The sequence below is a fragment of the Acartia tonsa genome, chromosome 6 (assembly GCF_053477335.1).
Source record: "Acartia tonsa isolate MP-2025a chromosome 6, ASM5347733v1, whole genome shotgun sequence".
Taxonomy (NCBI): domain Eukaryota; kingdom Metazoa; phylum Arthropoda; class Copepoda; order Calanoida; family Acartiidae; genus Acartia; species Acartia tonsa.
Window position 1 is genome coordinate 52,545,453 of NC_137265.1, and position 21,319 is coordinate 52,566,771.

Sequence of the window (21,319 nt, forward strand, 5' to 3'; positions counted from 1 at the left end):
ACCCCTTGCATACAGGGGCGCTGAATAGGAGATAATCGGACAGAAAATAGGCTAAAATCATCCAAATTCTTTAAACTATTAATAAATTGCGGGATTTACATGAAGCTGCCTTTAAGAGGAGAACCTATTCAATTCAGTAGCATTTGGAATCATACAAAAAAACCTTACCACTTTACAAAATTGATATTTTTTCAGGGGACAATACATTGTTTTAAAATGTGGTGGGTTAGTTGTTGTTTTCTGTTACTGCATTTTTCAAATCAAATACATGCAGAATCTACTGTAGAAGGTAAGTTTAACTATAAAACCTTTGTCAGGAAGTCTTTTTAAATATCTTTCTTGTTCCTATAATACTAAGATATAAGATCAGGGGTAGTGTTAACATATTGTTCATTGTCCTATCCCTGTATCAGTGAGTTTTTCTTGTTTTCTGTTACTGCATTTTCAAATCAAATACAAGCAGAATCTACAGTAGAAGGTAATTTTAACTATATGACCTTTGTCCGGAAGTTTTTAAAAATATTTTTTCAGAAAGTTGAAAGTATTAACATATTCCCTATAACTTATAAGATTATTACTGTATAATAGTCTAGTGTTCTTTCTCCATTGTTAAGATAATAACTTTCAGACGTTCCTAGTGGCGGAAATATGAACTAATTTACTTAACTATTACTGTATAATGCTTTAATATTTTGTTTATTGTTTAGATTTGGCGAACGATGAGGACTTTAAAACATTACTTACTGGCGGAAATATGAATGTTTCACTATCTGAAGAAGATGTTTCAAACATTTCAACCATTGGTAAGTGCTTTGAACCCCGCAGTAATTCATTTTTATAAGCGTAGCTACTCTCTAATCTGCCCATCTGTATGTCACATCTTTACTTTTTACATGTCTCTGACTGCGGAAGATATTATTAATAACTCTACATTGGTTCGATTCCCGAAATTATTTACTTTTAGTAGCACAGCATCTTTATGATCAAAATCTCACCCATCTGTATTCTGAAAAGGTTGCAGTCAAAGACAAAAAGAAGATTAAGTGAAATTTTCCCTTTTGTGTAAATTTTAGGGGGAAGATTAATTAATTGTATTTACTTTTTAGTGACCAATAGTTCAATCTTCAGCAACATTACACATCGTGGATTTGTTCATGGTTTTGGTAAATATTTTTTCTTTAAGATGTAAAAGAACAAGGATGGCAACATCCATAAAAGCGAAGCACTGAAACGGTAGGACAAACGGACATTAACACTTGTATAATATCAGAACTGAATAATCAGAATATAAATGTATAACAATCGAAGCAAAATTGTAAGTAAAATTGTTAAAAAACTGCCTGATACAGAATAATGGGATCATATGAAGGAAATGAAGTCATTCCTAAAAAGGACAGAAATTCCCTTCCAAAAAGGACATAAATCATCTTCCTTTTTCTCAGATATCTCAAATATGGACAAAAATCACTCTCCTTTTTCTTACATATCTGAAAAAGAGGATAAAAATCACCTTCCTAAATCTCACTTATTCTTCCTAATTCTAAGAAAATTAACCCCATACCTCCATGTTCTTCCTTATTCTCAGATAATCTACCTTATTCTAAGAAATTCTTCCTTGTCCTTACAAATTCTCCCTTATTCTCAGATAACCTACCTTATTCTAAGAAATTCTTCCTTATTCTAAGAAAATCTACCTTATTCTAAGACATTCTTCCTTATTCTAAGAAAATCTACCTTATTCTAAGACATTCTTCCTTATTCTAAGAAATTCTTCCTAATTCTATGAAAATCTACCTAATTATAAGACATTCTTCCTTATTCTAAGAAAATCTACCTTATTCTAAGATATTCTTCCTTATTCTAAGAAATTCTTAGTTATTCTAATAAGATCTACCTTATTCTAAGAAATACTTCCTAATTCTATAAAAATCTACCATATTATAAGACATTCTTCCTTATTCTAAGAAAATCTACCTTATTCTAAGACATTCTTCCTTATTCTAAGAAATTCTTAGTTATTCTAATAAGATCTACCTTATTCTAAGAAATACTTCCTAATTCTATGAAAATCTACCTTATTCTAAGACATTCTTCCTTATTCTAAGAAAATCTACCTTATTCCAAAAAATTCTTCCTTATTCTAAGAAATACTTCCCTATTTCTAAGAAAATCTACCTTATTCTAAGACATTCTTCCTTATTCTAAGAAAATCTACCTTATTCTAAGACATTCTTCCTTATTCTAAGAAAATCTACCTTATTATAAGTAATTCTTCCTTTTCCTTACTAATTCTCTCTTATTTTCAGATAACCTGGCTTATTCTATGAAGTTCTTCCTTAATTCCCCTAATTCTTCCTTTTTCTCAGATAATTTTTTAAATTTATATTGGGATATCATAACTGAAATAGAGGTATAGAGAATATATAAATTCTGCCTTTTCACCTTCCTTATTCTCTCAAAATCTTGGTTTTTCTCACATATATTTCCTTATGTTTATTGGGATATCAGAACAAGATGTGTAGGATAAGTTTGGGTTGTATCTTTTGACCTGAAATATTTGTTTGTACTTTAGAGGAGGAACCCCAGTCTGTAAAACACACTAGCTGTATCAATAATCTGTTCTACTTGCCAACTGATACAAATATTAGACCAAAATGGAAAATCATCCCCCCCCCAAAAAAAAAAAAAAATTTCTTTACAATAATAAAATAAAAACCCAGGCAGAGAGTCAGATATTTGTATATAATGAAAAGTACACCCCCCCCCCTCAAATGGTTGGCAACTTAATTTTCAGTCTGTCTATAAATCAGCTGATAATTATGTAATGGATGCAAGGGCGTACTATGAATTTGTACTATTTGGGGTATAAAGAAAGTTTTTGTGTTCTCTCCAGAAATATTTAAATTAAACTTTTTGAACAGTGATCATCATTTATCTTTATATAACACGATAGCAATGTGTAAAATTATGCAGAATAGCAATTATTTATCGATAACGAACTAAGATTGCACATAAAAACATTAAAATATACAAGACTGGAGTTACGTAAGATTAGAATTATGTAAATTACAAATCATGTAAACTGTACAAAAATTAGCATAGTATTTATCTATATATCTACCCTCCCCCACCCCACCCAATCGCTAATGTTAAATTGTATATTTTCTTTTAAAAATGTGAATGTTTTCTTTAACCTTAAAGTCTGTACGATACATAATTTAAATACTGACTTAACTTATAGTTGAAAAATTGAACACATAATCTTATCCCTTTAGATCCCTGAGACTTCAAAGTGGTAGAAGCAAAGGTTTTCTATAATTAGGGTTGGTCCGTCTGTATGTAACAGTTAGCTTTTTTCGTTAATTTAAACAGTTAAAATTGTTTTATCAATTTAAAACTTGGCATGATGATTCCTATAACAATGAGGTCCTTCTGATTTCAGAGCTTCATTTTTATAGATATTGTCATTCTTTTTAAAAAGCGAAGCTTTTCTATAATTAGAGTTGGTCCGTCCGTCCGTCCGTCCGTCAGTCCGTACGTCTGAGAGAGATAGCTTTTTTCATTAATTTAGGCATGTTAGAATTATCCTGTCGATTTCATGGTGATTCCTTTAGTATTTAGGTATGATTAAGAAAGCGTAGCAACTCTATAATCATTACCAGAATGTCCGTACGTCCATTTTAAACATGTTGGTTCTTTACTTTTTTAACAACAAATTTTTATGTGATCTAATAATCCGATTGTTATAATTTGTTGGTATAGTGATTCCTGGGACAACAAAGTACAATATTATAAACAAAGCTACTCTATAATCAAGTCCAAAAAAATTAAATATGTCCATAAACATTATCCTCTATCAAGAAGTTTTTCCAACAAATTTACTCACAATTTTGCTTTGACTCCTTTTTTTATATTCTGATTATTCAGTTCTGACACTATACATGTGTTAGTGTCCGTAAGTCCTACCGTTTTAGAGCTTCGCTTTTATGGATGCTGTCATCCATGTTTAATTTTGTTTATACTTTTATTATTTCAGGGAGAGAGGGGACAATGGTCTGTTTATTACACTAGTCCCCAAAGTTTTATTATAATGTTTTATTATTTGTAAGTTTATACAACTCTACGCACTTGAGTGAATTTTCATTGGTTGGTTAATTAAGTGTTCAGACGTTTCAACCACTAATTTTAATCTATAGAAGGGATAATTTTGTGCATCATCATTGGGGATGTACGCGCTACCATGGTTCAAAAAGTATTACATAAACAGAGAATATTGGTGTTTGCAGAGAGAGAGAGAGAAAGGGGACATTGGGCTGTTAATTACACAAGTCCAAAAATATTTACAATAACATTTTCTTATTAGTTGGCTTAACAACTGTGAGGACTTTTAATAAATTTTAATTGGTTGGTGTATTAAGTTTAGTGTCCAAATGTTTGTAATTGTAATCTACAGAAGGGGTAATTTTGTGTTTTAACATTGAGATTTACATAATTTTATTAGCCATTATCTTATCCCATTAGATCCCTGGGTATTATCAATTAACTCAAACGCCAGGTCCAACAAACCAAAATAACTGCCCAAACACCCGAGGTATTAGGTTAAGTAACACTAACACCCATCACACAACCACCATTTTGATTGCAAAACCTTTGTCGGAGAAGTCCTAAATGGGATTGGTAATGAGTTGTGACTGTTTGGGGCCAAGGCATTCTACATACTTTAACTATTAATGCCTTTAGTTTTTATGCTGGTTAATTTGATTTTAAATTTGTTTCTTCTCAGATTTTTCCAGTGATGTAAAGGGATAATACAATGGCCGTTAAATTGATGTACAACCCAATGATGATACACAAAATTACTCCTTAAAAATTTGTGGTTGAAACGTTTGAACACAAAAAATCAAAGAATCAAAATTCACTATATTCCACAAGGTAATAAGCCAACGAATAAGAATCATTATAATAAAACTTTGGGGACTATTATTAAACAGCCCATTGTACCCTCTTTATCTAAGTAATTTCTCTTGGGAGAGTGGGGGTACCTTCCCCAATTTATGCAAAGGAGAACCAGAAATTGGTCTAGCAGTTAGCGAGAGCTTTCGATATACATATACTAGAGTTGGCTCGATATAATTATCTCCCTATTGGCTAGTTTTCTATATGTATATCTATTTCTCAATAAATCTATTTTCCTCACCCGGCATTCCTATCTAAAAGAAAGTAAATATTTAATAATTTAAATGATTTTTAAAAGATTTTTTTAAATTATATTTTTTTCTTTACATTACCATCACCAAAGGGTTAATGATGATGATTACAATTTTAGTTCAATATTTGAACACACAAAATGTCGCCACAATCGAATTCTTTTAAAACATAGTTTTCTTAAATTTATCAGATTATAAATTTAAATTTTCTTTTTTATGATTAGAAATTAAATACATCAATATAAGGTAAATAGCAACATGAAATGAAAAAAATGAATTTATTTTTAATAAAGTAAAATAATGGGTCTTATCGTTCTGGGCAATGAGAGTTTATTATGGATTATTGGAGCACTATGAGTTTTAATTATATATTCCTTGGAAAACTTGAGCTCGTTTATAGACATTTATTTCCTATATAGATCTGACATGGATCTTGAAGCAATTAAGCAGGCCGTTTTGTACATGTTAAAAATTGGAAGATTTCATAAAATAAAAGTAATCGCAAATATACTTAGTAAATAATCACAGGTATTGACAGATATACACAAACACACAATGTTAATTTTGAATATTGACTAGTAGTTGCGCTCCTCAAGGCCTTTAAGGGCACCTAAGGTGAGGGGAGGTCAACCCACAACCCTTATTTTAGTTTTAAAAAGGATGACAACATCCATAAAACTGAAGCTCTAAAACGGCGGGAAAGAAGAACATTAAAACTTTAGAGTGTCAGAACTAAATAATCCGACTATAAATGTGTTACTGTAAAAATGTTTAAACTGTTAAATACAGGATACTGTTTATATATATGTACTTTTTTATTAGGATTTGATTAGAGAGATGCCTTGCATATGATATTGTACCTTGTTGTCCTAGGAATCATTATTCCCAAAGTATGATGAATAGGATAATTATCCTATTATATAAAGATGTAACTCTTTTTATACATTTTAATTGGAACCGATGATCTGTTTAATAGTGAAACAATTGTCTTCCATTAATAAAATGTTAAAAAATAACCCATGTTACATATATAAATAAATCCTTATAATAAAGTAACAGGATGTCTCTGTGTTTGTAAGTTTGTACCGAAGGATCTTGTTAACCGCTGAACCGATCGGGTTCTCCTTAACAGGGTAGCTTCTCATATGTCCCGGGAAAAAAACATAACTAACACAATCTATCAGCGAAAAAATATTTTTGGTAAATAGCTGATTTTAAAATAGATTGATAAGAGAAAAAAAGTTACGTGTCCCTAGAGGCCTCTAGGGGCGTAGCCGCTAGTCCTATTATATAAAGTAGTAAGCGTTTGTTGTCTGTCCCAAAGGATCTCGCTAACCGCTGAACCGATATTGTTCTCCTTTACAGTGAAGCTTCTTATAGGTCCTGGGAAGGTTTTAAACTATTTTTCGAGAGGGTGTCCTAACCTCACTCTCCCCCCAAAAAATTATTTTTATAACTCTTTGGAAACTCAAATTTAAAATAGGATGAGGTCGACTTTTCCTTCTCCTACCAGTGCAGTGCCCCTAGAGGCTTCTAGGGGCGTAGCCGCTAGTATTATATAAAGTAGTAAGCCTTTTTTGGTCTGTAACAAAGGATCTTGCTAACCGCTGAACCGATTAGGTTCTCCATTGTAGAGAACCTTCCCATAGGTCCCGGGATGGTTTTAGGCTATTTTATATTTAAGCCTTGGGATGGTTTTAGGCTATTTTTCTTCCACCTCCTTACCCCTCAACAGAAAGAGTCTACTAGATGCCAGGGGCGCAGCCGCTATTCCAATTATAAAAAGTAAAGAAGGATATCGCTAACCGCTGAACCGATTAGGTTCTCCATTGTAGAGAACCTTACATAGGTACAGGATGGTTTTAGGCAACTTTTTTATTTTAATTTAAGTCTAGGTATGGTTTTAGTCTATTCTGCTCTTTTCTACCCATTGAAATACAAAGCCACCAAAGGCTAGGGACGCAGCCGCTAGTTTCATACAAAAAGTTGTAAAAAATCCGCATGTTTTGAATGTCTAAATAAACGAAAAAAGCTAACACATGGACGGAACGACCCTAATTATAGAAAACCTTTGCTTCCGTATGCAGTTTATGGGGTGGATAATGTGTGAAAACCAGTCTTCAAGATCTAAGGGATAAGATAATGGCCGGTAAAATGATTTTAATTTCCAAGTCTATTTATCAAACTTTTCCCCCCCTTTTGGTTAAATAGTAAAACTTCAATGTACGCCCTTGAATTGATTTCATAATTATCAGCTGTTTTGAGTTCAATCACTTCCGGCGAAAAAAATAAGTTGCCAACCTTCTATAGAGTTTGTACCACATAAATAGGAATGTGAAAAAAAAACATTACATTGGTTGAGACTAGCAGCTACGCCACTAGAGGCTTCCATGGACACTTAGGGTAATTAATCAAATAAAAATGTCTGACTCTAAGCCTGGTATTTTATTTTTGACAAGGAAATTAATTTTTTTCTGATGGGTAGGGTAGGAACTTTTTCTTTAAGCAATTTATCTTGGGAGCCCAGACAAACATCCTGTTACTTTTATAAAAGGATTGATAATTACATATAGTTATTGAAAAAATATCAGTAAAAAAAAACAATATATTTAAATTTGTTTTGAAATTATTACTTTTTTGGTCTTGGTCTAATATTTGTATGTGTTGGCTAGTGAAGGATTATAAAGACTCCTGTTCTTATTTTCTGCTATCCTGTTATTATAAGGTTTATTTCTCAGTAAAATTATGTTAATATTATCAATAATTTTATGAATTAAAACATAAACACTAAATGTCAAAAGATACAACCAAAAAAATACTGAATGTACTATTATTTCTTAAGATAATTTCATATTTGTTTTACAGACTGGGGTTCCTCCTCTAAAGTACAAACAAATATTTCAGGTCAAAAGATACAACCCAAACTTATCCTACACATCTTGTTCTGATATCCCAATAAACATAAGGAAATATATGTGAGAAAACCAAGATTTTGAGAGAATAAGGAAGGTGAAAAGGCAGAATTTATATATTCTCTATACCTCTATTTCAGTTATGATATCCCAATATAAATTAGGAAAATTATCTGAGAAAAAGGAAGAATTAGGGGAATTAAGGAAGAACTTCATAGAATAAGCTAGGTTATCTGAAAATAAGAGAGAATTAGTAAGGAAAAGGAAGAATTACTTAGAATAAGGTAGATTTTCTTAGAATAAGGAAGAATGTCTTAGAATAAGGTAGATTTTCTTAGAATAAGGAAGAATGTCTTAGAATAAGGTAGATTTTCATAGAATTAGGAAGTATTTCTTAGAATAAGGTAGATCTTATTAGAATAAGGAAGAATTTCTTAGAATAAGGAAGAATGTCTTAGAATAAGGTAGATTTTCTTAGAATAAGGAAGAATGTCTTAGAATAAGGTAGATTTTCTTAGAATAAGGAAGAATGTCTTATAATAAGGTAGATCTTATTAGAATAAGGTAGATTTTCTCAGAATAAGGAAGAATGTCTTATAATAAGGTAGATTTTCATAGAATTAGGAAGTATTTCTTAGAATAAGGTAGATCTTATTAGAATAAGGAAGAATTGCTTAGAATAAGGAAGAATGTCTTAGAATAAGGTAGATTTTCTTTGAATTAGGAAGAATGTCTTAGAATAAGGTAGATTTTCTTAGAATAAGGAAGAATGTCTTATAATAAGGTAGATCTTATTAGAATAAGGTAGATTTTTTCAGAATAAGGAAGAATGTCTTATAATAAGGTATATTTTCATAGAATTAGGAAGTATTTCTTAGAATAAGGTAGATCTTATTAGAATAAGGAAGAATTTCTTAGAATAAGGAAGAATGTCTTAGAATAAGGTAGATTTTCTTAGAATAAGGAAGAATGTCTTAGAATAAGGTAGATTTTCTTAGAATAAGGAAGAATGTCTTATATTTAGGTAGATTTTCATAGAATTAGGAAGTATTTCTTAGAATAAGGAAGAATTTGCTAGAATAAGGTAGGTCTTCTTAGAATAAGGGAGAATTTGTGTAATTAAGGTAGAATTTCTGAGAATAAGTGAGAATTTGGGTAAATAAGGTAGATTTATTAAGCATAGTTGTAATAGTGAGGAAAAGGAAGAATTTCTAAGAATTAGGAAGAATTTGTAAGATGGTGGACAGAGGTCACCTTCCTTTAGTGAGAATTTGTAAGATAGTGGACAGAAATCACCTTCCTTACTGAGAATTTGTAAGAAAAAGGAAAGTAAATAGCCTTCCTATACCCAAGGAAGGGAATTTCTGTCCTTTTTAGGAATGACTTCATTTTCTTCATATGATCCGAATAATGTTTATGGACATACTTACAACTTTAGGATTTGATTATAGAGTTAATTTGCTTATAAAATTTTACTTTGTTGTCCCATGAATCAGTATACCAAAAATCAGATCAATCGGATTATTAGATCACATAAAAATTAGTTGTTAAAAAAGTAAACAAAAATCAACATGTTTAAAATGGACGCACGGACATTCTGGTAATGATGAAAGAGTTGCTACGCTTTCAGTAATCGTACCTAACTACTATAGGAATCACCATGCAAAGTTTGAAATCAATAGGACAATGCTAACATGCCCAAATTAACGAAAAAAGCTATCCGTTACGGACGGACGTACGGACGGACCGACCATAATTATAGAAAAGCTGCGCTTTTAAAAACTGTGTTACCTTTAACTTTACTGACTGACAATTAAAGTTTTCTAAATAGAGTCTTTCTTTATTATCATCTTAAAAAAACAACCTATAGTGATCTTGTATAAATTAATAATATGATATAAAAATAAACTGTCTTTATTTAGAAATGAATACATGTTAGTGTGTTTGTCTGTTTGTAATAAACATCTATTTATACCGCTTACCCTTTCTTTATCAAATGACCTCTTTCAACTATAAGTAGGCCTAAATACTCTTTAGCAATGGTTTAGACCAACACTTTAATCCTTTTACACTGTTTAGTAACTAATACTTGCCATAGCTTGTAGAAAATTGATTATATCCTTTTAAGGTGAGTCAATCTCAGTTATCTTGGTGTCAGAGATTGGAGACAAGACCTTCTTTATCGCTGCCATCTTGGAAAATAATACTTAGATGCTATAATTACATATCTACAGCTACGTCCCTAGAGGCCTCTAGGGACAATTGAGTAATAACAGGGAAGAAGTCGTCTTTCTACTTTTATAAATAAAATAAGATAAATAAAATTTTTGGGAATAATTTTTTTTCATGATGTGATTTCAAAATAGCTATAAACATTCCTTGGACCCATCAGAATCTTCAATATAAGGAGAACCATATCGTTTCAGAGGGTAACAAGATCTTAAGCTAAAGATAAACACATAGGTAGACAAACGTCCTGTTATTTTTATATTATAGGATTTTTGTTGTTGTTAAAGTAAGGAAATGATCAAACATTTTGGTATCAAATATATTTTTTTAATATTGCAGCTACTCTTTTAAACCTTATTTAAGTATTAATTTGTACCAGGCTATGAGAAACAACAAAATCAACGTGTTTTTGGCTGCTGTATCTGCCCTGTTTCTCATGACCATCCTATCCGGACTTCTGGGATGGGTTGTAACTACATTTATCCCCAGGTAAGATTGCGTGATTTTTTTATGACAAACTGCAACAGCTGTATCTGTTCTGTTTCTTATGACAATACTGTCTGGACTTTTAGGATGGGTTGTAACTACATTTATACCCAGGTAAGGTTCCATGATTTTATTCAAACACATACAGAATTGTGAATTTTTAACAGCTGTTTCTTTCTTATTTATTATGAAAATCATATCTGGACTTTTTGTATTGGTTGTAACTATTTTTATACCCAGGTAAGGTTCCGTGATTTTATTCAAACACATTGCAACAGAATTGTGAATTTTTAACAGCTGTTTCTTTCTTGCTTCTTTGTTCAAAAATTTGCTGTTGGGTAATTTTTTTCTTGGGCCGATTTTTCTTTGTATGGTTTTGGTATCTCCCACCAAAATAGTTATAAATCCATGACCTATTATGTTTCTATTTGGATTCAATATGTTATGGGAGTCATGTATATAATTATTATTAATATTTGTAGGGAAGTTACATACTATACATGTACAGCTATTATGTTCCTATTTGGATTCAAGATGTTATGGGAGGCATGGAAAATGGACGAAAATGAGGCAGAAGAGGTACATACATATAAATACCTTATGTTTATTTTAGCTACGCTTCGGAATATAAATTTTAACGCTTCGGGCATATTTTTTATTTTCTGGAATGTTATCTTTGTTTTGTCAAATTTAATAATTAATTTCAAAATGTACACAGTTTAATTTTGATATAATTTGTAAGAACTACTTAGAATGTCGTTATCCTTAAGTTATATTTGTCAAAGATATAGTCAAATTCAAATATTTTCAAATATTTATTGGGACAAAACAACATATACATTTAATATTCAACATTCATAAATGGTAATTACATTGCATTAAGAATTAATTAATAAACTATTTTTTATATAAACAATGAATACTATAGGATTAACACAATATAATACAAGTATCCAAGGACTGAAAAACGCCTGAGGGCGGTGTTGACAGCCTTTTAATTTTAGACTTCGATTTAAATGTTTTTTTTTTTAAGCGGTCTTTTATATAAGTAATATATGTACACTATATACAGCAATATGCAAGGAAGGATGTTTAGGAAAAGTAGGGGGGGGGGGGGGGGAATAGGAAAGTGGAGAAAAAATGGGGTCTCTGTGCGATTATAAAAAATGTATATATTTTAAGCAATCAAAAGGTAAGCTACAGGTTGACTTGAACAATCATAGATTAATGTTAAGGTCACAGGAGGGACACAATAGCCTTTCACAGGCAACTACAATACTGTCTAAAAGCTTTCTTTTCAATTTTTTATAAAATTTAAATCTAGAAGTTGCCTGTTCCACTATAAAGCTATTGTTAATGAAAAACGCATTCCAGGTGGCTGGAAGAGTACAAAGTGGAAGATTGTTAACCAAGTTTAATCTGGCAAATGGGATGCTATAATCTTCTTGGTTTCTAAGCCTAATATTACCCTGGGACATATGTCCTCGTGTTTTCCACATGTTAAAAAATGAGCGAGGGGCTATGTTAAGTTTAAATTCATACATGAATTTAACTCTAAAGTATTGCACTAACAATTCAAATGGTAGAATTTTCATTGTTTTAAATAGAGGACCAGTATGGGCTATATAATGAGAGTCTGTAATTGCTCTGATTGCCATTTTTTGCTTGATTTCAATAGATTTTAAGTTACTTTCATACGAGCTTGAATAAATCAAAATTCTGTAGATTAAATGACAATGAAATATAGAATAGTATAAGGTTTTAAGTGCGCTCCTAGTTAGAATTTTTTTACATTGTTTCAATATAAAGAGAGCTCTTGAGAGCTTTTCATTTAATTTCTGTATATGATACTTAAAATTAAGGTTAGGGTCAAAGTAAACACCTAGAAATTTTATGGCTGGAATTTCAGATGCATTGTTGACATATTCAATAGGTTTAATAAGGTCAGGATTAGGATTACTTGCACTAGAGTTATTCTCATTGATATATAAATGAATATCATCCCATTGTATTGATCCTAAGTTAGAATGGAACACTGTAAATTTAGTTTTATCAGGATGTAGAGAGAGCTGATTGGATCGAAACCATGTAGAGATTTTTTTGCAATTCATCATTTACAAAATTAGCAAGTTGATTTAAATTAGACCCTGAAGCTAGTAATGTGGTGTCATCACAAAACAGCAAACTTTTAAGTAAAGTACAGTTTGGAAGATCGTTGAAAAATATCAAAAATAAAATCGGACCAAGTACTGATCCCTGGGGGACGCCCCAGGTTATATCCAATTTAGAGGATTCAGCATTTCCTAACTTAACAAACTGTTTGCGCTCTGATAGATAAGATTCGAACCATTGCAACAAATTTCCATGAATACCTATTTTTTTCAGTTTCATTAGGAGAATATGTTTAGGAACACAATCAAATGCCTTTTTAATGTCCAAAAATAAACCAATAGTGTATTCATTTCTGTTTATTGCCTTGGCCACGTGATCAAGTAAATGAATCATAGGGTGAAAAGTTGAGTTAAGGTTTTGAAAGCCAAATTGAAGACTATCAATGATATTGTTTGAAGCTAAATATTGTTTCAAAGCTGTGGCTATAATCTTTTCAAGAATTTTGGAGAAGATACATAGCAATGAAATAGGTCTGTAGTCATTCACACAATGCATGTCACCCCCTGTCTTAAAGACTGGCGTTATTTTGGCTATTTTGAGTTGTGTTGGCACTTTCCCTGTTTTTATGGAAAGATTAAATATATGACAGAGAGGATTTTTTACAGAATCAATAATCTTCTTAAGTATAAAGGGGGACAGACCATTAAAATCAGAGCTTCTTTTATTTTGCCATTCTAAGACCACCTCAACTATTTGAGCAGGGGTAATTTCAGGTATTGAAAAGATGTGTTCTGATTCTTCAAGGTAAGAATCAGGTGGTCTGTCAGATGGTTCGATTCTCTCATTTATTTTACTTGCTATTGAGGTAAAATGTTGATTAAAGGTATTACAGATATTTATTCCACCTGTGACCTCATTATCATTAATAAATAATTTATCTGTGACAGACTTATCCTTAGTATTAGAAAGCCCAGCAGCCTCTTTAGTAATTTCCCAACATTTTTTGGTATCACCATGATTTGATGTTAAAAGTTCAGAATAATATTCTTTTTTTCTATTTCTAATAAGTCTATTGTAATGATTTTTAAAAGAATTAAAACACTGCCTGTTATATGCTGTTGGATTCCTAGACAACACTTCATAGAGTTCCATTTTTTTATTTCTTGCCACTAAAATTTCAGGAGTCATCCATTTTTGGATACTATGCTTACTCCTGTCAAATTTAACCTCTACTTCAGAAAAGTAATGGTTAAAATAGCTATAAAATATTGAATTAAAATAATCAAAGCTTTCCTGTACATTTTCCATTTCATACATTCTACTAAAATCGACGTTTTCTAAATCATTTCTAAAAGAGTTTATATTATGTTCTGAAAAATTTCTAATTTTAATATTCTTAGAACTTACTGGTGGTTTTTTGTCATTTATTATATAAAAAGTGGAGAAATGATCACTGAAGTAAGTAGTTATAATCCCACTTGTGAAAGATTCTTTCATTTCATTTACCCAAATATGATCTATTAATGAAGAAGTAGAATAATTTATATTTTGGGCCACCCTAGTTGGGTGTTTAATAATTTCAAGGAAACCTGATGCAAACATATTCTCTATGAAATTTGCAACATGTGGGTCCTGATAACAAGACAAAATATCATAATTAAAATCACCAGCTAAGATACATTTTTTGTTGTGGCTATTTATATTATCAAGTAATCCCAACAATGTATTCGAAAAATATTGGTGCTGCTGGTTTACAGAAAAGTTTTGGTTGTTTCTACAGGGGGGCCTATATATATTTGATATAAGAAATTTCTTATCTTTCGTAAATTCAACTTCCAGAGTAAGGCTTTCAAATATCATTTCTTCAAAAATTGAAAGATTGTTAACAATTGAATATTTATAGTTGGCCTTAACAAAAATACCTATACCCCCTCTTAAATGTTTAGTTCTTTGCTTAAATATGATTGGATGATATCCAGGTATGATAAATAAGGACTTTTCAACAATTTGACCTATTTCTTGGACACAAATAATATCAAAGAAAAAGTTTTTTTCACTCAAAAATAATATTAAATCTAAGAGGTGTAAAGGTGCTTTTGGCTGTAAATCATTCTGGTCCCCAAAGTTCTAAGAACACGGTCTCTCATTCGTTGGCTTATATATATTTGTGAATGACATTTTTATTTAGGTACAAAGAGAGGTAGAACAAGAGTTGGCTAGAAGGGGAAGTATTGCGTCTACACACTCCAGAAGAGACGGTAGGCAATAAATATAGAGCGTGTAGATGATCAATCCTTGAATTTGAGCACTAGCATTGGAAAAAATCACAAAACCTTTAACATGTATCTTTTTGTATTCAAATTTGTGCTACAACGTAAATTATATGATAGATGCTAATTGATATAGGATATCTTCATAAAAAGACTGACTGTTGGACGGACAGACAAAGTGAATTATATAGTAGCTCCTTCACTAATTTTTTTCATGTTTAACAAGTAGTACATTTTATTTTAGTTGAAGCGGCAGCAAACAGACAGGCAGAAGATAACAACACAGAAACAACTACAGCAGCCACAGCTGACGGCCAAACGGCTGTCACAGCTGAAAGTCAAACAGCCACTGAAACAGCAACTGATACTGCCAGCAGTGCTACGGATAATCAGAACGACAATGAGAGAAGAGGAAGTGAAAATCAAGCTTACGAAGGTCAGTACACTTTTAAGCAATAATCTTTTTAACCTAATTCACATTTTTTGTAATTACACAAAAATGAATGTTAGAAAAGATTATACATAATATCTTTTAACGCTTTTGGTATTGATTATTAAAGTCTCAAAAACTATTTAATGAACCTTAATCTGAGACATCAAGTGATATGACAATGGACAATAAATTATTGTATTGTATATTCCCAATTATAAGAAACAAAGTTACCCCTTCTCTAGATTAAAATTATTAGATGACAATCTGGACACTGCTAGTTTGGGTTAATAAATCTAGAACTATGGCTACTATACTGACCTTATTTGCAGCAGTCCAAAGGGAAATGTTCGAATATCATTCAAATTACAATTGTCTTGTTTTTAGACCAAGAAACCACCAACCCAACTCCAAATGTTGAGGAAGTGGGTAGCCCAGCTGTTATTGATACAACTGCTATTGAAACAAATACTACTACAACTACCACAACTACTGCAACTGCTGTGGCTGAAACTGCTAATCAAACTGAAACAACCGCCGCCCCTAAACCGACCAATGCAAATAGGAAAAAGGTTCGAAAACATATCTATAGTATAGATGTATATACAGATACCTATAAACTACCTGCCTCCCTTTTCCAAGGACATTTTTTGTCTGTTATCATGATTTCTGCTACTTGGCTGTATTACCAACATTAATGGTTGATTTTCAAAGACCCAATTGAGAGTCGTAAAAAAGTCCTTGTGATGGAAACATGCAGTTATTTAACTACTTCCCCCTTTAGTGTTTTACTCTAATGGTTCCACAGTATCTGAGCATTTTTATTAGCGTAGCTACTCTCTAACAAAGTTTTGTCTTTTCGAAAAATCATTGACAGATTCTTTGATATTTAAAACCTTAGATTGCTCAAAACTTTTGATAATATCTTAACTCTTTTTTAATAAAATTAAATTTTCAGAATGCTGTCAGTTTTCTGGATGGTTATATTGATAGGTATGTATGTATTGTATAGTAACTTCGCTCCTTTTAAACAATATTAAGAAAGTCCATATGTACAGTAATTAAAATAAGCGAACAACATTTCAAATATTAATATAGAGCATTTTTACTAATAATTGTACAATATTATTTAAATTTTTTAACGTTTCTGTAAATTAGTAATTAATTATCACATATTTTTACAGTGGTTCTTTTAAAATTGAAATATTTTTAACATCAATCTTGGTAAATTTTTGGTTCGTCAAATGTTTTGTTTAGTTCAAAGCTTCACTAATTTTATCATTATATTAGAAGTAAAATCTAAAATAGAATAATTTAGCGCAACTACTCAAAAACTAGATTCTATCCTTAATATTGTTTATTTATAATTAATGTTTTAGATCTTGCAAAGAAAACTCTTGGTTTGGTAAGAAGTGTCTAAAGGTAAAAACATCATTTTACTCTAAATTATACGGGTACCCTATTTTTTATAAATGAAATAACATAAATCTATATCGTAACAAAAATGCAAGATAGATAATAAGAGAAAGCCTAAAGTGTCATGTGTGACGTCATAAAAATCCATCTCTTTTTTAGGGGTTTCCTTTCCAACTTCTCCTCTCATCCTTCTTTTTTAGACGTATTTTTTGACGTCCCACATGACACTTTAGGCTTCTCGATAATAAAATGTTAATATTTTTGACATATTCAAATAGCCTATTTGCATTCTTTATTTCTTTTGTTTTTTTTCCAAGTCCTATTTTCGTTTGGGGAGTTAAATTCCCCTCCCGAAAGTAAATGAAAACTATTCCATGGCATATAAAAAGCTATCTTGCAATTGATAACCCAATCAGTTCAGAAATCTTTCTGTAAAGGGAGACACAGACACACACATTCTATTTGATTATTTGAAATATTTGTAATTATTGTATTTGTTCTTTTTTTAGATGTTCAAGTTGTTCATCAATACTTTTACAATGACCTTTATTGCTGAGTGGGGAGATAGATCTCAGGAACAGTCAAATATTACACACAAACGTTATAAATATAAATAAAACAAAAAAGGTTGATTGTGTCAAATAGGAGCGAAGATTAATTATATGGTAAAACATTATTATTTTTTTTATAAAATGGTTAGGTTTTTTTTGTCTGCTAAGATTTCGCTAACAACTGAATTTCTATTGACTTCTGCTTTTAAGAAAGCTTTACTTAGGCCCTGAAAGGATTTGTAAGGTCATAAATTTAGTGAAAGAAAGAGGGAAAGGAGAGAAAAAAGAAATGTGGCCAAAAAAGAAAAAAGAAAAAGGTTTACATAGACAAAGAGAATTATTACAGATAGATGTAAATACAGACTGTAGAGTCTATAGTAGAGACAAACAGATATACAGAAAACCAGATGTATGGACAGAGAGACAGATAGATAGAAAGACAGACACAATCATTTCTAGTTTTACTTTGGTACTAATAAAATTCCATGATAACCTTACTAATGTTGATGATATGTCAGCAATGACTCATATTTGACTGCTAAATAAACCTATAGTTGGCTACAATAGTTCTGGTGGGTATTAACGATGTGGGTGGAGTTATTGTTGGCGGCTGTCTGGGTCATTTCATTTGTACTGGCGGGGCAGGTATATATTTTGCTACGTAATGAAAAGATAAGGTTTGAGAAAAGGAAAATGAATTTTAGCATAAGTTGTGGTAATACTTTCTTTACAAGTTTTAAAATGAATCTGTTAAAAAAATAACATAGGATAGGTAAAATTCTGATAAGTACAGTAAGAAAAATGATTGTTTGCTGTGACAATACAAACGTGGTTTTTCTTAAATAAAGTAATATTTAGCTGGACCGATATCATTATTATTGAAGCTGTTTAATGGTCCAGAAGAGTTTCATAACTGTTTGAAAAAGTGTAGCTTCAACTTCCAATTATAAATTGAACCCTAGAAATCAATACCTATTATATTTTAGTTCTAGCCGGAGCCATCATTGCAAAATATGTTTCTGTCAGAAAAGTCACCTTTATAGGTAATTATTCAGATTAGCATATCAACATTTCATTATATTAAAATATTAAGAGACCTAACATATTTTAAAGGGAAAACAGGAAGTCTTTTTGAGATTTGCAATAGATTCTAAACATTTTAAGCAACTTTGCTTTTATCAGTTTCATGTCTTTTAAAAATCCTTTAAACATTTTAAAGTTTCATACAATTGTCTTTCTTTCTATCTGTATGTCTGCAATGTAATTTTGCTTTTAGGTGCACTGGTCTTCCTGGGATTCGCCATCGCCTCCATTTTTATCTCCCCCGAGGAGGATGGAATTGAGGGGATTCCTGAAATCAACGGGTAATATAGGAGTAACTATAGACTAACAAATAGATTTATAAATAGAATAGAATAGATAGATTGAAAGGTGGACAGATAGATATATATGTAGTTTGATGTTAGATATTCGGACTCTTGTGCTGTAATATTACTCCAACTTTTTCATAAATCTTAGATGGAACGAAGACAAACAGCCATGCAGATAAATAGATAGATAGACAATAAAACCAGAATAATGCACCACAATGTTTTAACATTTGCGTTACAGATAGACTAATATTATTTAGACATTAAAAACATATAGACTTCAGACAAATAGACAGTCATATCATCAGAATGATTCACTATTTATATTTCTCTAACTATTGCATTAAATACAGACAGACGTACAGACAGCCATACAGACAGTCACACAAATAGATAGATAATTATTCTTCTCTAACTGACGGACAGACAAACAGACAGACAGAAAGACAAACAAACAGACATACAGACAGACATACAGACAGACAGATAATTATTCTTAATATTAAGGTATGATAACACAACTAGAATGATCCACCATAATACTTCTTTAACCTTAGCATTACAGACAGACAGATAGAAATATAGATAGACAGACAGACATATTAATTATTCTTAATATTAAGATATGATAACAAAACTAGAATGATCCACCATAATACTTCTTTAACCTTAGCGTTGCAGCATATCAAGGTAATTATAGAGAAGTTGTGCTTTTTAGAGAATCTTTTGTACCCTTTGATTGCACGATCCTTAATGATAAGTAGTAGTTTTTGATAGACAAAGCAGGAATCTTAATGGATAAGACAATGGCCGATCAATTGATGTGTATCTCCAATGATGATACACAAATTTACCCCTTCTGTAGATTACAATTAGTAGTTGTCACTCAAATTAACAAACCAACCAATCAAAATTCAATAAAAGTCCCCAAGGTTGTTAAGCCAATTAATAAGAAAACGTTATTTTAAGACTTTGGGAACTATGGTAATAAGCAGCCCATTGTCCCCTCCCTCCCTGTGGACAAAGTCATTCCATATTTACCCTATACAAAAAAATATAATCAACAAGTAGTAAAATTATCTATTGTCAGCTACTTACGTATTGTCAAATGTAGGCATAATAACTATTTTATATCGCAATTCTAATAATGTGATTATCTTTTTCAGGATGAAGGAAACGAAGTTCTGTTTGATTCAGAGCAGTATCAAAATGATTATTAAAATGGCGTTAATTGAAGGGATACAGGGATAGTTCAATGGAAGTTAAATTCTCAGAGGGGTGTCAACACCCACCTAAAGATTAATAGCATGCCTTTCCCTCTCTTACAAAGGTTATCCCCCCCCTTGCAAAAACCTGTGGACGCCACTGGTGTAGATATTACTAAAGAAAGATTAATTTAACTTTAATTGTCCTGTCCCCGTTTCCCTACAATAAAAATTATGATTATGTATTTCTGGATCTGGCTTTCAAAACATATCAAAATAATTATCATTAATGCAACACATAGTAAAACAATACTCTAAAATATGATGTAATTAATTGAAAGTAAAAATGTTTTTTTTTTTCATGAAAATCAAAAAGTTCTCTATAGTGCCATGTTTCACTTATTTCAAAATTAAAAACAAAGTTTTTTGATTGTTAGTATCTATGTTAATCTTTAAAATGTTATATCCTTGTAAATAAAAGAACTCACTTAAAATTGATTTTTTTGTTCGACAAAGAAAATAATATTTATAAGTAGCGAATTTGTAAATAATCCTCATTTATTCAATTAATGAAGCAATTTTTTGGTTATTTTAAAAGAGGTACAAAGTGGCCAGAAAATTAGCTCAAAAACATCCCTAAACTTAAATCTGAAAATAAAATAGCATAAAACCATCACAGTACCTATGAAAAGCTTACATAACATAATGTACCGATTCAGATCAGTAGTTAATAAGATCTAAAATTTTAGACAAAATAACACTTACTACATTGTATAATAGGATAGGATATACTCCGTTTTACGTTTAAGTGTTTACAAAATATATTCATATATTTGAAAGCATATAAATATATTTAGAGGCCCATCATAGAAGTGCCTGGTTGGGCGAATAAATATTTTTTGTTTCTTACATAATTGATAAATATTAAGAAAGAGTTAGGTCTTATCTTTCTCTCGAATCAAGTAAAGGTAATGTCTTAAAAATGGGAAAAAATATAATAGACGAGATTTGAATTGAATTACATTTCAAAGTATGCACACAGTCCACAACCCTTAGATTACTTTAAGTACTTTTATCTGGTTGTTATTTGTAATAAGTACAACCTAGAGTTGTTCACTTTCTAAATTGTGT

At 31.0% G+C, this 21,319-nt stretch overlaps 1 protein-coding gene across 1 annotated transcript; it reads left to right on the top strand.

The window, feature by feature from the left end:
- Positions 1-403: 403 nt before the first annotated feature.
- Positions 404-20,682, top strand: LOC145322915 (putative divalent cation/proton antiporter TMEM165). The gene is made up of 17 exons (XM_080165275.1): positions 404-478; positions 708-803; positions 1,107-1,163; positions 10,248-10,314; positions 10,727-10,837; positions 11,317-11,413; positions 15,135-15,204; positions 15,461-15,652; positions 16,034-16,218; positions 16,605-16,639; positions 17,026-17,068; positions 17,572-17,635; positions 18,166-18,258; positions 18,600-18,656; positions 18,890-18,977; positions 19,607-19,673; positions 20,150-20,682. The coding sequence occupies exons 2-17, from the start codon at positions 755-757 to the stop codon at positions 20,201-20,203; spliced, it is 1,329 nt and encodes a 442-aa protein (XP_080021401.1). The 5' UTR covers positions 404-478; positions 708-754; the 3' UTR covers positions 20,204-20,682.
- Positions 20,683-21,319: the final 637 nt, after the last annotated feature.